Source organism: Aquarana catesbeiana, linkage group LG09 (assembly GCF_042186555.1).
Source record: "Aquarana catesbeiana isolate 2022-GZ linkage group LG09, ASM4218655v1, whole genome shotgun sequence".
Classification (NCBI taxonomy): Eukaryota; Metazoa; Chordata; class Amphibia; order Anura; family Ranidae; genus Aquarana; species Aquarana catesbeiana.
This window is the reverse complement of record NC_133332.1, coordinates 88,081,141-88,094,267: the sequence shown is the minus strand read 5'-3', so window position 1 is coordinate 88,094,267 and position 13,127 is coordinate 88,081,141. Positions and strand designations below refer to the sequence as shown.

General features: G+C 42.9%; 1 protein-coding gene across 3 annotated transcripts in view; it reads left to right on the top strand.

Moving 5' to 3' along the window:
* The window catches only part of DDR1 (discoidin domain receptor tyrosine kinase 1), a 129,399-nt gene that overhangs the window by 100,351 nt on the left and 15,921 nt on the right, over nt 1-13,127 (top strand). For 2 of the 3 annotated variants that reach the window (XM_073598916.1, XM_073598917.1), the window contains exons 12-16: nt 1,081-1,182; nt 1,486-1,718; nt 5,145-5,272; nt 7,599-7,805; nt 9,890-10,124. In XM_073598916.1, the coding sequence (XP_073455017.1) occupies nt 1,081-1,182; nt 1,486-1,718; nt 5,145-5,272; nt 7,599-7,805; nt 9,890-10,124 (905 nt within the window). The remainder of the gene's footprint in view (nt 1-1,080; nt 1,183-1,485; nt 1,719-5,144; nt 5,273-7,598; nt 7,806-9,889; nt 10,125-13,127) is intronic. The other variant, XM_073598918.1, reaches the window with a different exon arrangement.

Sequence of the window (13,127 nt, the reverse complement as noted above, 5' to 3'; positions counted from 1 at the left end):
GTGTGTATGCATGTATGTGGAGGGCTTAGTGCATGTTTGTAGGGAGTATTGAAATTCATGTGCATGCAATATAGATATTTACAGAAGATTTTACTAAATGCATGATTGTATTTATCTGTTCAGGTGAGAAGGAGATCATAACTGATGTTGTCCTAACCAAGTATTCCATGTTTTCATTCATGTTAGCCCTAATGTTCATGTGTTTATATACTGTATACTTGTGTTGTGCCATAGTATAACACCAACCAATTTAAAAGCCATAGAGGGTGGCAAACTGTGGCTCACTGGATGCAGAGGAGCTACAAGTCCCTGGAATACCCCCTAGTTTCTGCTGGGGTACCTCAGGTTGCCAACCCCTGCTAAGGTACGATGTCTAATCCCAACATAAGCGGCAGTATTCCTGCTCAAATCAGGTTCTGGTAGATTGGACAACTAAATGTCAGTGTAAGTTCCATCTTTAGAAAACCTTCCATGACTAAACAAGGAAATTATTTTATAACATACTTTGTAAATGGCCTTCTTTATCTATCTTGCTCTGCAATGCCAGCATGGCCAGTTAAAATATCTGATCTTCAGTGCTAAAGCTCTCCAAATCAACAGGGAGCGTGAGTTTCGCAGATTGCAGAGCTATAGGTCTGACTCGCCATGGGGCATGTCAGACCTCTGCAGAGAGTCCGCTGTTTTCCTACAAAGAGCAAAGGTCCTACTCTGCAGCTTGCTGACAAGGCACAACAGGTTTTTCCAATGTGACTGCCTTATAAAGAAATGAACCTTGCATAATTTTTTGTATTGATGTTTTTACCTGATTTATACTAAAGATCATTTAAAACACAATAAGGTAAATGTGTTATCAGTGTACATACAGAATATGCAAACCTCTGAATGACTCATTTATCTCAATCAGATGTAGTGGAATATCGACCAGCTGTGGACTTTGATGTCGGATATTGTCTGTATGTCATAAACTTATTGGGAAGGCAGTTGTGTGCACGTGTTTGTATATATGTATATAATATTGTGTCTATGGTGTCTGCATGTTTATTGAGGTGTACCCTCTGTACTCTGCATGTGTCTCTCCAGCTCTACTGTTAAACAACCCAGCCTATGAGCTCCTGCTTGCCACCTACAGCCGTCCAATCCCAGAACCTGGCGGCCTGCAGGCTAAACCAATCAACAGCCAGGGTAAGGGGCTGTCACATTGGAGCTGCCTACAAGATGGTCAACTCCTAACTACACATATATATTTCTTTCTACTGTCCTTCTCTGTATCTGATTCTTCACTGCCTGGAGCGTTTTTAACGTTGTCACCATTGCAACTACTTTTATACTATCATATGATATGTTATGCTATCCCAGACCTTTTCTTCTTTCCTTCTTATTGCTTCATACTTCTTTTGCTATCTTTATTATTCTTTGTTTTCTTAATTACAACCCTATCTTTCCTTACTCTCTCTTACTTGATGCCCTCTTTCTCTTTCTCCCTAGAAGGGGGATACAGGGAGCTGGAGTCCCCTAAGTTACCTGCCATTTGCCCCCCGAGTGTCCCCCACTACGCAGAAGCAGATATTGTCACTCTGCAAGGGGTGACAGGGGGTAACACCTATGCCGTACCTGCTCTGACTGCCGACACTCTCGCCTCCAAAGAATTGCCCCTCAGCAAGTTCCCTCGAGGACATCTCCTCTTCCGAGAGAAGCTGGGAGAAGGGCAGTTTGGAGAGGTAACTGTTTTTTTTTTTTTCCAAATTCTTTTTATTGAAGATTTAAACCTAGTACAAACATAACACTTGTAAACTGACAACACAAAAAGAAAAAAGAAAAAGTAAGAAAATGGAGAGGTATCTCTTATAGCTACAGATGTTGATTAAAGAATGAAAAGCGTATTGTGTCTCTTATTCACTTTCAATTTTCCTAAATTTAAGTGCCATCCATCATGTGTGTTTTTTTTTTTTACGGAAAAAATGTTTATTAAGAAGTTGCACAAAAGTGTACATGCCAACTTACCATAGAATACATGTAGCAGGTACAGAAAACAGTATCAGTGAATATGCCAAAAAGCATTAAAGTAGCCAATAAAATACAGTTTCATAATTAACTCAATGAGCATCCAGCACAAGGATGAGGAGGTCCATAGGAACAGCCAACCCTCCTACCAGATTGACAGTAGAAATGACTTCCCTTCAGAAATTTTGAAGAAGGCAAGTCCATGACCTATGTATTATGCTGAGTACACACGACCGGACTTTCTGGCAGAAAAGGTCAGAGGAAATAATTCCGTCGGACATTCTGATCGTGTGTAGGCTTCATCTGACTTTTTCTTTCTAAAATTCTGACGGACCTAGAAATAGAACATGTTTCAAATTTTTCCGACGGAATCAGTTCCTATTGGGAAAACCGCTCGTCTGTATGCTATTCCGACGGACCAAAAACGACGCAAGGGCAGCTATTGGCTACTGGCTATTGAACTTCCTTTTTCTAGTCCCATCGTACGTCATTGCGTTCTAAACGATCAAACTTTGGTGTGATCGTGTGTAGGCAAGTCCGTTTCAGCGGAACTCCGTCGGAAAGACCGTCAGTCCATTCTGACGGAATGTCCGGTCGTGTGTACGCGGCATAAACGTGCCCACTTCAGTTGAGCATCTCTGACAGACAATATAGTCTATGTTAAAGTTTAATTTGAATACATCTATCCCTCGCTAAAACCATGTCTGTCAAAAAAATAGTCCAAATATTCATCCCAGTCCTCGGTGAGAGAAAGAAGATCTGCATGCCACTTCCAGTAGATAGTGTTTAGCCTAGGTTTACTAGGTGTATTTAACATTGACTATATGCAGGAATGAGGTTTGTATAGGTCCTTCACAATAAGTAGGCTCTCCAAAGAGTGAGAAGTCATCAAGATCATGTTTGGGAATTGACTGCATAACAAAGTTGTAAGAAACAAAAAAAAAACAGAGTTTAGCAGGTGGAAATTACCCTTGAATAGGTCAAAATTGAGAAGTTGGCCCTGTAAGATAATTTGACTAAGAAGCCTAATGCCATAGCTGGCCCAAAGCTGAGGGTCAGGTACAGTAGATAGATGAGGCAAATTAGGATTCCCCCATAGCAGAGTATGTAAAGAATGGGAATTCATTTCATAGTACTTCGATGATTCCTGTCTCCATACCGGGATCCTCTCCTCCCAAGATCCCACTGATAGACCTTTGATCAAAGTAGTCTCCTTAATAAGAATGGCCAAGGGCTCTGATACTAGAGCAAAGAGTCCAGGAGTGAGTGGACAGCCTTGGTGTGTTCCCCTGTTCAGTTTAAATGGCAGAGACATGGTGTTATTTGTGCAAATTCTGGCTGTACAGGCCAAGTAAACTATTTGCACCCTTGAGAAAAATTAGGGCCCAAAGCCAAAACTCCACCAGAAGCCCATCAGGTCTTAGGGTTTTCTCTGGTTGGAGTAAAGTTATAGCTGCCACTACCTCTGCCTGAAGCTCTTCAACAGGGATCTGGGACTCTAGATGCTCGCAGTGGGTCAGTGAGAGAGTGGGAAATTCTATACCATTCAGATATTGGGTCAATGCATTAGGTTTATAGTCAACTCTTGAAGTGTAAAGGGCCCGGTAATAGGAGGCAAAACAAGGTCAGGGGGCAAATACCAGAGTACCCGATAGGTCTACCATATTGGCTATAGCAGTATGTGGACTCTGCTCCTTCACAAGCCAGGCTAAAAGCTTGCCATTTCTATCGCCTCTCCATCGTGTTAAAAGTGTTGTTTTGTCACTGTTTTCCTGATGCTGTTCTGTCATCTATCCTGTTCTAAATCTTTTTTTATTGGAAAGCTGCTGCAGATAATACTCTTACCCGGCATGATGAGGCTGAACACAAGGCTGAGCCCTTCTTGTTGTATTGGAAAACAGAAACCTAGAGACAGGCAATTATATCATCACTATGTAGTTCCACTAGGAAGAACATAACATTGTGCAAGTATAAAAAATAAAACTACCACCTATTGGCAGAATTACTATTTACAGTATAATACATGAGAGTGGCTGTTGCACCTATGTCTGTATAAACAGTATGCCATCACATTGGATATCTTTTTTCTGACACCTCCCTTCTGTTCTTCTCTCCATTTTACAGTTGGTCCTTGTCACCAATTTTACCTTATACTTCCTCACTATCCCATTACTAACACTTATGTGTCAGCCACCTTTTCCCATGCTGCAATTGCATTAGAGATACATCAAGGTGCTACACAACTAGTGTACATATTTCTGCCTGCTTGCTCAGTCTGTCCTACTTAGCTATTCCTTACTTTGTACCTCTGCTAATCCAGACCTCTGATTTATCTATCTAGCCCCTTTAAAAAAAAAAAAAACAAGCCCAAGGGACAAATACCAGAGCCCCAAACAGACTACCTGCATTGTTCTGGGTGTGAGTGATTTTTGGCACAGGTAGTTTCCAGTGCAGGGACAGCTGAGTTTTCTGCACCAATCTCAGAGTTCCATGGCATCTTGAAGTGTTAGGTTCAGGGTTTTGGGGGGGGGGGGGGGGGGGGCTTAAAGGGTCAGTCTACAGAGCAGGTTAAGGGTTGGGTTCTTATTAATCTTATTATTTTTTGGTCTTCCAAACCATTTAAATGTCCAAGCCTAATGGTTGATAGAGGTTACCACACACTTTTTCACTGCCTTATGAAAGTCTACTTAAAAGTGATATTTTAGCTATGAATGGAAAAATGGGTACTAAACCAATGTCTGCTGTAGAAACCAATGTTCCAAGCTTTCTTTGATACCAGCCATATGAACAAATTCTGGAGCACTGCTTAAGTGACCTCTGCTGAAGAAACATAGGAAACTTGCTGTATTTTCAAATAAAGCAAACCAGGGATCAGTTTTTCTGAGCTGAACCGAGCCTTCCTCACCAGTGTTTGGTCATGAAGGTGCCATTAATGGGAGCTTATATTCTGGTTTCTGAAACAAATATAAGCATTCCTATTCTTTTTTTTTTTTCCATTTTAAGTTTTGTCTTATAAGGTCGTATAAGGTGTTCCTGTCACTGCCAAATTTCTCTTTAAGAAATCTAGATAATTTTTGTTTTTCCTCTCTGTGATACACAATGAAATCTGAGATATAATATTCAACTTTTGCTGTAAATTCCAGGTTCACCTGTGTGAAGTGGTCAATCCCCATGAACTACCTGTTCTACAGTTTCCTTTCAACATGCGCAAGGGGCGGAGTCTACTCGTGGCTGTGAAGTTACTAAGGGCAGATGCAAATAAAAATGCTAGGTAATCCTTTTATGTTATGATATAAGGAAGCCATCTGAGCACTTGTACCTTTCTAAGCCTCCTCATTGATCCAAATCTTTAGACCTCATTCACACGGCAAAATTGATTATGGAGCGGTAAGTATCCTGCAGATGTCTGTGGCCAGGAGCCCAGCTGTTTTCAGACAGCCACGGACGGGAAGCCCATACAAGTCAATAAAATTCTGACAGGAGTTGAGGCTGTTCACTGCTGTAAACATGTATCTGCATATGAAGCTGCTACACGCAGTTAGGGAAAGTTTGTTGGCCCTGGATGCAGACAGACTGCATGCAGGGATGATCTTCAGTCCCTAATTGCATTTAACTGCTTGATGTGTGGATACATGCTTACAGTGGCAGATAGACGCGGCTTCTGCCAGCTTGTACTGGCTTCCTGGTCGCTGCTGTCCACAAGTGGGACAGCTGCCCAGGGCACAGGTGGGGGGTGGTTGCCGTGTGGGGAGTTCCTTCTGCTGCAAAGCTGCCAGGAGGGCTGACAGTAGCATGGGATCCCCAAAGCTCACACATCATGGGGGGGGTGCAGTTTGGTATCTTTGCCCTGGGCACTGGATGACCTTGTCCTAGCACTGCTGACAAAACACACACTGTCACCTTATATACAGTTTACTGATCCAACACTGCTACCTCTTAGACGATTTAACAAGACACGCGCTTTCACCTTATATATAGCTTACTGATGCAGCACTGGTTCCTCCTTTCTGACAAGTTATACACTGTCACCTTATACACAGCTCACAGACTCAGCACTACTTTTTCCTTCTCTGTTTGACAATTCACACATTGTCACCTATATAGCACCCTCCTAGATAGGTGCTAGGATTATGTAAATTTAGTTCTGGCCCACTGTATTTAGTGGATACAGCCCTGGCTAATCCCTGGGGTGAGGTGCTCAGATGGGGACTGGAAGTGTGTATGTTAGATTTGCCCCCTAGGCAAATCTGACATGTGCCTGCAGTTCAAAGGTAGGCTAGCTGGAGGCTTACTTTGCTGAGAGTTTGCTGAAGCTGTCTGAGTGGCTATTATCTGAGGATCGAGTCTGGTATCACAGGGTGAAAGTGTATGGAAGATATTGTAAGGAGGCAACCAATTATCCAAGGACATTAGTGAGTACATCTTAGAGATTGTGTGCTGCTGCCATCCCTCTTATCCTAGAGTCAGTGTGTTTAATGGGGACATTGTGTCTGTTGTCCTGAAGAACTAAGTCTATTTAATTCTTAGTGAAAGGACTTTGCTCAGATTTCTAGGATGAAGACTAATCTCCTCAGGTTGCTACTACAAAGCTTGGTCCATCATTTATTTGTGCAAGAACTGGGCTCACAGTTCTAAAGAAGAAAGTTTAGTGTCCTCAAATTGCTACTATTGGTTACCGAAGTACCCGACAATTATCCACTACGTATTCAAGTTTTCATTAACGCATCCAAAAAAGCATACTCCTAGAATGAGTCGTGAAGAGTGATTTGATTGTGTGCCTGGCTGTGGGGCAGTTATCAGGAAAAGAACCCTGGGCATCCACATAACGGCAAATACGGGGGTAGCGTATATATAAAATACATATATTTATAAATATACAAGTTACAGATCCAGCACCGCTTCCTTCTCCACTAACAAGACACACACTATCACCTTATATACAGATACTTGATCCAGCTCTGGCTTTGACCTAAAGACCTGGCTGGCATATGTGGCTCCAATTCTTCCCAAAGGTGTTCAGAAGGGTTAAGGTCAGGGCTCTGTGCAGGAAACTTGATTTTACACCAAACTCCTCAAACCATGTCTGTATAGAGCTGTCTTTGTGCACAGGAACACAGTCATTCTGGAACAGAACAGGGCCTTCCCCAAACTGTAGCCCCAGGGTTTGATGTGTACAATTGTCCAAAATGTCCTTGCATGCTGTGGCATTGACAGTACTCTTCTCTGGGAACACCTGAACTTTTGGAGGGCATCTGCATACATTTAGTGCAGTGATTCTCAACTCCTGTTCTTAGGACCCACTAACAGGCCAGATTTTAAGTATTACCTTGGAGAGATGCAGACTAGAATACTGCAATCACCGAGCAGCAAATTATTTCACCTGTGATGTATTTCAGTTATCTTGCAAATCTGGCCTGTTAGTGGGTCCTGAGGACAGGAGTTGAGACCCACTGATCTAGTGTACACAGTAGGATTCTAGAAGAATTTTCACCAGCCTCTAGCCAGCAGTGAAATATAAGTGCTGTCAGAACTGATGATGCTTTGAGGTTGACTCTCTCCTGTCTTCTGATGTATGTAACTTTCTGATTGGTCTGCAGGAGTGATTTCCTGAAGGAACTAAAGATCCTGTCTCGCCTGAGTGACCCACACATCATACGTCTCTTGGGGGCCTGTCTGGATGAGGACCCACTGTGCATGATCACTGAGTACATGGAGAATGGGGACCTTAACCAGTTCTTGAGTTCCCATCAGCTGGCAGAGGAGGACGAGAGCATGGAAGATGGGCACAACCCTCCCTGCATCAGGTGAAGAAACCATTTTATTCACATTGTATATGGCTTAGGTATGATGCTGAGCCTTAATTATAGAAGTATGTAAAACAAAAACTGTATGCTTTTGATCCAGGTAAACAATCAAATTGCAACTGTTCTTTTCAGAAGAATGGATAGGGAAACAAAACAGTAGAAATGTAATTGTTGGGAACAACAGGGAGGATTTCCTAAAAATCTTTGACAAAAAAAATATATTCCTGCAGGCTAATTGAGTGAAGTAGACAGGAAGGTGCACTCAATACTAGCAACCAGTAAGAATTGCTAAACTGACTAAACTGATGTTCAATCAGAGTATTTGTAATGGTTTGATGCACTTGGTACAATATTCTTGCTCTTTGCACCACTTTGCTACTGGAAGATGGAGTACAAAGGAAATCCACAGCAGCGATAGGCAAACATCATTTAAATCCCACCACGCCACTATGTGCCTGGAGTTTGCATGTTCTTCCTGTGCCTGTGCGGGTTTCCTCCGGGTACTCTGGTTTCATCCCACACTCCAAAGACATGCTGGTAGGTTAGTTGGCTCCTGTCTAAATTGGCCCTACTATGTGTATGTATAAATGTGAGTTAAAGACCTTAGATTGTAAGCTCCTTGAGGACAGGGACTGATGTGCATGTACAATATACTGTATATGTAAAGCGCAGCTAAAATAGTCAGCGCAATATATATATATATATATACAAATATCTGTAATAAATAAATAATAATACATTATGCTAAATTTGTCTTAACTGGGGATAGATGCAGTATCCCATCATTGCAAAGAAAAGACACAAACTTACCCCAAATGGGGGCTTTTTTTCAGTAGGGTGAACAACAATGTGCAAAGTTACCTTTAGCAAATAGTCCAAAATAATCCTTCACAGCTTCTGATACAGTAAAGGTGGAATCTGATTGGTAACGCTGGGTAATGGTACATGGCAGAGAAGCACAGACACTGCAAAAGTGTTCTGTCATCCAAAAAGAACTTATCCAAAATTAATTTTGCCAATATATTTACTGCATGGCTTGGGTTGCCATCCCATCCCTTTTAAAGTGGTTATAAAGCCTAAAAGATATTCATAGCCCCCCATTAATCTCACCCCCCTTACACTTACCTGAGCTTTCATCCTATCCAGAATTGTGCCTCTCTGCCCTCACTTTCTGGTCTCACAGGTTTTGCCTAGGCAGAGTCTGTCAATCAAAGTCAGTGACGAGGGAGCGGGGGGGCAGGGCTATGCCCTACTGTCTGTGTCTATAGATGCAAACATCAAGGCTCGGGGGCGAGCCCACACGAGTGTCCCCATAGGAAGCAGCTTCCTATGGGGACCTTTGCCAGAGAGGAGAAGCCAGAAGCGCCGGCTGGGTACCCGAGAAGCGAAGGTTGGGGCGGTTGTGTGCAATTTCATTGAACAGAGCAGGTAAATATGTTTATTATTATTTTTTTAATTGTTCATATTGCTTAAAGCATATCTAAAATCTAGACCAAAACTGTATGTAATATATTGCAACTTACCAGTCCTTAGACGTGCTGGTTGCATTTGTTTTCTATGCCAGGTTGTACAGTATCTATGCAGATGCAGTGTTTTTAGACAATGCTTTTTGTTGCAACTACAAAGCAATTCCCCATCTCCTCATCTCTGTAATGTAGGGGAGGTGTTCTGTAGTCAACAAAGGCAACCTGGGCAGGGCTAAAAAAAAAAAAACTCAGATTTCAGAATCACAAAAGCACTGTGTTGTCAGCTCACTATAGGAAGATATAAGCTCATTGGGTTTTTGGCGAGTAAACAGGTATTTTTTGCACTTATCAAACTGATAAAACACTTTCAATGACTTAATGAATAAGCCAAAAAGGAAACGACAAATAAGAAAAACTTATTGGTTAGGGTTTGCATATATTTTAAGGTAGTAGATTTATTTAGTACCTTACCTGGTTTGAGTGGCCATAAGGCTGGAGTGTATACACTATGATGTTTTAAAGGGATGAAGTGGTAACCCTATTCAGTGGATAGTTTCTAATGAGCAGCCACATGCCTTGATTGCCTTACTAGTTTATCTGTCTTTTTCTCTTGCCCAGTTATCCCAGCCTGCTACATGTGGCCCTACAGATCTGCTCTGGTATGAAGTATCTCTCTTCCCTGAACTTTGTGCACCGGGATCTGGCCTCCCGAAACTGCCTGGTGGGCGAAAACCTAACCATTAAAATAGCTGACTTTGGAATGAGCCGCAACTTGTACGCTGGAGACTACTACCGGATACAGGGGCGAGCAGTGCTGCCAATCCGATGGATGGCCTGGGAGTGTATACTCATGGTAATTAAGCTTACTTAATTCTTTGTCATATTTTACTTTTTCTTCTCCTTGTTCATTTTAATTAAACAATTTCTTGTATAGGCAGGAAGTCAGGGAAAACCTCCCCAATGGTGACACAGACAGAAAAAAATACCTGACAGAAATGTGGACACTCTCCCATTCTATCCCCAAAAAATTGTCTGGGGTTAAGCTTTCACAGTGACCTTCTGTGATCTGCTGCAGTAACTATATAATGGAAGGATGCTATATCAAAGGTTTATGCACATAATTAAAATTGAACTGAAGTCATCTTACAACAGATTGCAAACAGCAGGCTATTATCACAGAAGAGACAAACATTGTTTCTTCTACGGCTTGTAAACTGAGCTGTGCATGTGCAACTCGGGCTTACATCACTTGCACAGTTCCTGTGTGGTGGGATGACAGACTCCTGTGCATGCGGAGGAGTTATGTCATCCTGCGCCAGCCAATGGAGATGCCTGAAGACCAACCCTAGGAGAGGATGCTGGCATGAGCGAGGGAGCCAGTCTGTTAGAGAGGAAGTAGGTATATTGCCTTGAGTTCTGCTTTAAATAAAAGACCAGTTTACACACATCTAAACATAAAAAGTTAAATTTACTAAAAAGTAATTATAAACAAAATTCTTTAAAGAGCAGTGAAAGATGTTTACTATTGTGTGTAAAATAAATTACCCCCATATGCTTCCTAACTGCTCTACTCCTCTCTTTCTCCTTTACCCAACACACTCTATATCACATTACATTCTGTCCCATAATTTTTTTTCTTCTCCTTAAAGAAGAAGTACAACCAAAGCTTGTTTGGCTGTACTTCTCCTGTGGATCACAGGAGTGCAGTTCGTTCTGAACTCCTGTGAACCGTTGTCAGAAGACAGCAGGCTTCAGTCCGCTGTCAGCTGATGTCACAGAGCCAGCCCAGGCTCGTGCAAGATTGTGACAATGAAGTCGGGATCCGCCCACATGCCTGGGCCGGCACCCAGCTCAGTCTCTTAGCAAGCGGCTGAGAGCCTGAGCCTGAAAGTCACCAGCTCTCTGCTCAGGGAGCCCGAAGAACCAAGCGATCTGCGGTGTTTGAGCCAACGGAGGCCATCCACCTAGGTAAGTATGTCTCAGAAAACTCAACCCCATACTTCTCTCTTAACACACCTTCCATTCTCCTGGCCTCTAAAGACAGACTCCCATCTCCACCACAACAATCCTACCTAAAGAGTATAAAGAACATCTCCCTTGTACACCATTTTGGCTTTGCTGAGTCTGCTATTAATATTTTTGGTAATTGTCTCCTATCTCCTATCCAACTGTACATCCCCACTGAACTGGCTTTGCTGAGTCTGCTATTAATATTTTTGGTAATTGTCTCCTATCTCCTATCCAACTGTACATCCCCACTGAACTGGCTTTGCTGAGTCTGCTATTAATATTTTTGGTAATTGTCTCCTGCTGCCATATCTTTAAACTTCCATATTTACTGCTAGCTCTATAACAAACACACTGCAATAGCAATATTACTGGTGATTGATTCTCAACTCCATGTGGCTTGAGTGATCAAGAGAGGTAATTAGCTTTACGACCCTAGCCTGTGTCTGGCCTGGCCCTGGCCATCTCCTCCCCATATTCAGGTGTCTCACATCAGACCCAATAATGACCAACTGAGAAGTGCATCCCAGCTTAGGCTGTCTATAAATTTATGGCAGCTTATGGGGTGGCGCAGACATCATGGCTCTTTCCTGAGTGGCTCTGTCACGAGTGATGCGCAGTTTCACCGACGCAGTTTAACGAAAGCAGGATAACTAAAGCTGCATGAACAACAGGAACTCTGCTCCACTCTGCAAGACGACAAGCAAACCAACTTTGAAATTTATTTTATATTAGGTTAGTTTCCCACTCTCTAGCCACTAACATGCTCCTTATTCTCTTCCTTCTCACATTGGTGTCTTCTATCCTCAAATTATCTTTACTCTACCCCTCCTCTCTTCCCTGCAGCATGCACATATCACCCTCACTCCTACCCTCTCCCTACTATGGCACCCATCATCTCCTGCATTTGCTGCACCCACATGCTGACATAAACTCCAGGGCCACTAGACACGTGCGCTCATGCACATCCCACTCCCACCTTGCCTTCCTCACCCTCCTCCTTCTCCTAGTCTCAGGTGATATTTCTCCTAATCCTGGTCCGCCATTTTCCAAATGCAAGCCACATATCCAATACCCCTCCCCCTCTGGCAACCACCGCAATCCACTCAGTTTAATTTCTATCCCCCTACTTCCTCAAAGCACCCCACCAATCTCATGTGCCCTGTGGAACGCCCGCTCCATCTGTAACAAGCTAACATCTGTACATGACCTCTTCATCTCTCATGGCTTGAACATACTGGCCATAACAGAAACCTGGCTGCAAAATTTTGACTCAGCTTCTCCTGCTGCCCTCTCCCATGGTGGTCTCCATTGGACTCACTCCTCCAGACCCAACAGACAGAAAGGAGGTGGAGTTGGCTTCCTTCTGTCCCCACAAAGCACCTTCCAAGTCCTTACTGTCCCTCCCTCTCTATCCCTCTCTTCTTTCGAGATGCACTGTATTCGTCTGTTTTCTCCCATTTCTCTGAGGATTGCAGCAATTTATAGGCCTCCAGGACCGGTATCGCGCTTCATTGATGACTTTGCTGCCTGGCTACCCTACTTTCTCTCCTCTGAAATACCCACCATTATTCTTGGTGACTTTAACATTCCTGTCAATGTCAACAGCCCAACTACAGCTAAACTTCTCAACTTAACCTCATCTTTTGACCTAACCCAATGGACACATACTTCCACTCACTCCAATGGTAATACCCTTGACCTTGTATTCTCCCATCTCTGCAACCCTGGCAACCTCACCAACACCCCCTTTCCTCTATCTGATCACAACCTCATTACTTTCACTGTATCCTTGCCTCCAACAACCCATCCCTCCAAGCAGCAAACAATTACTTGTAGAAACCTTCGC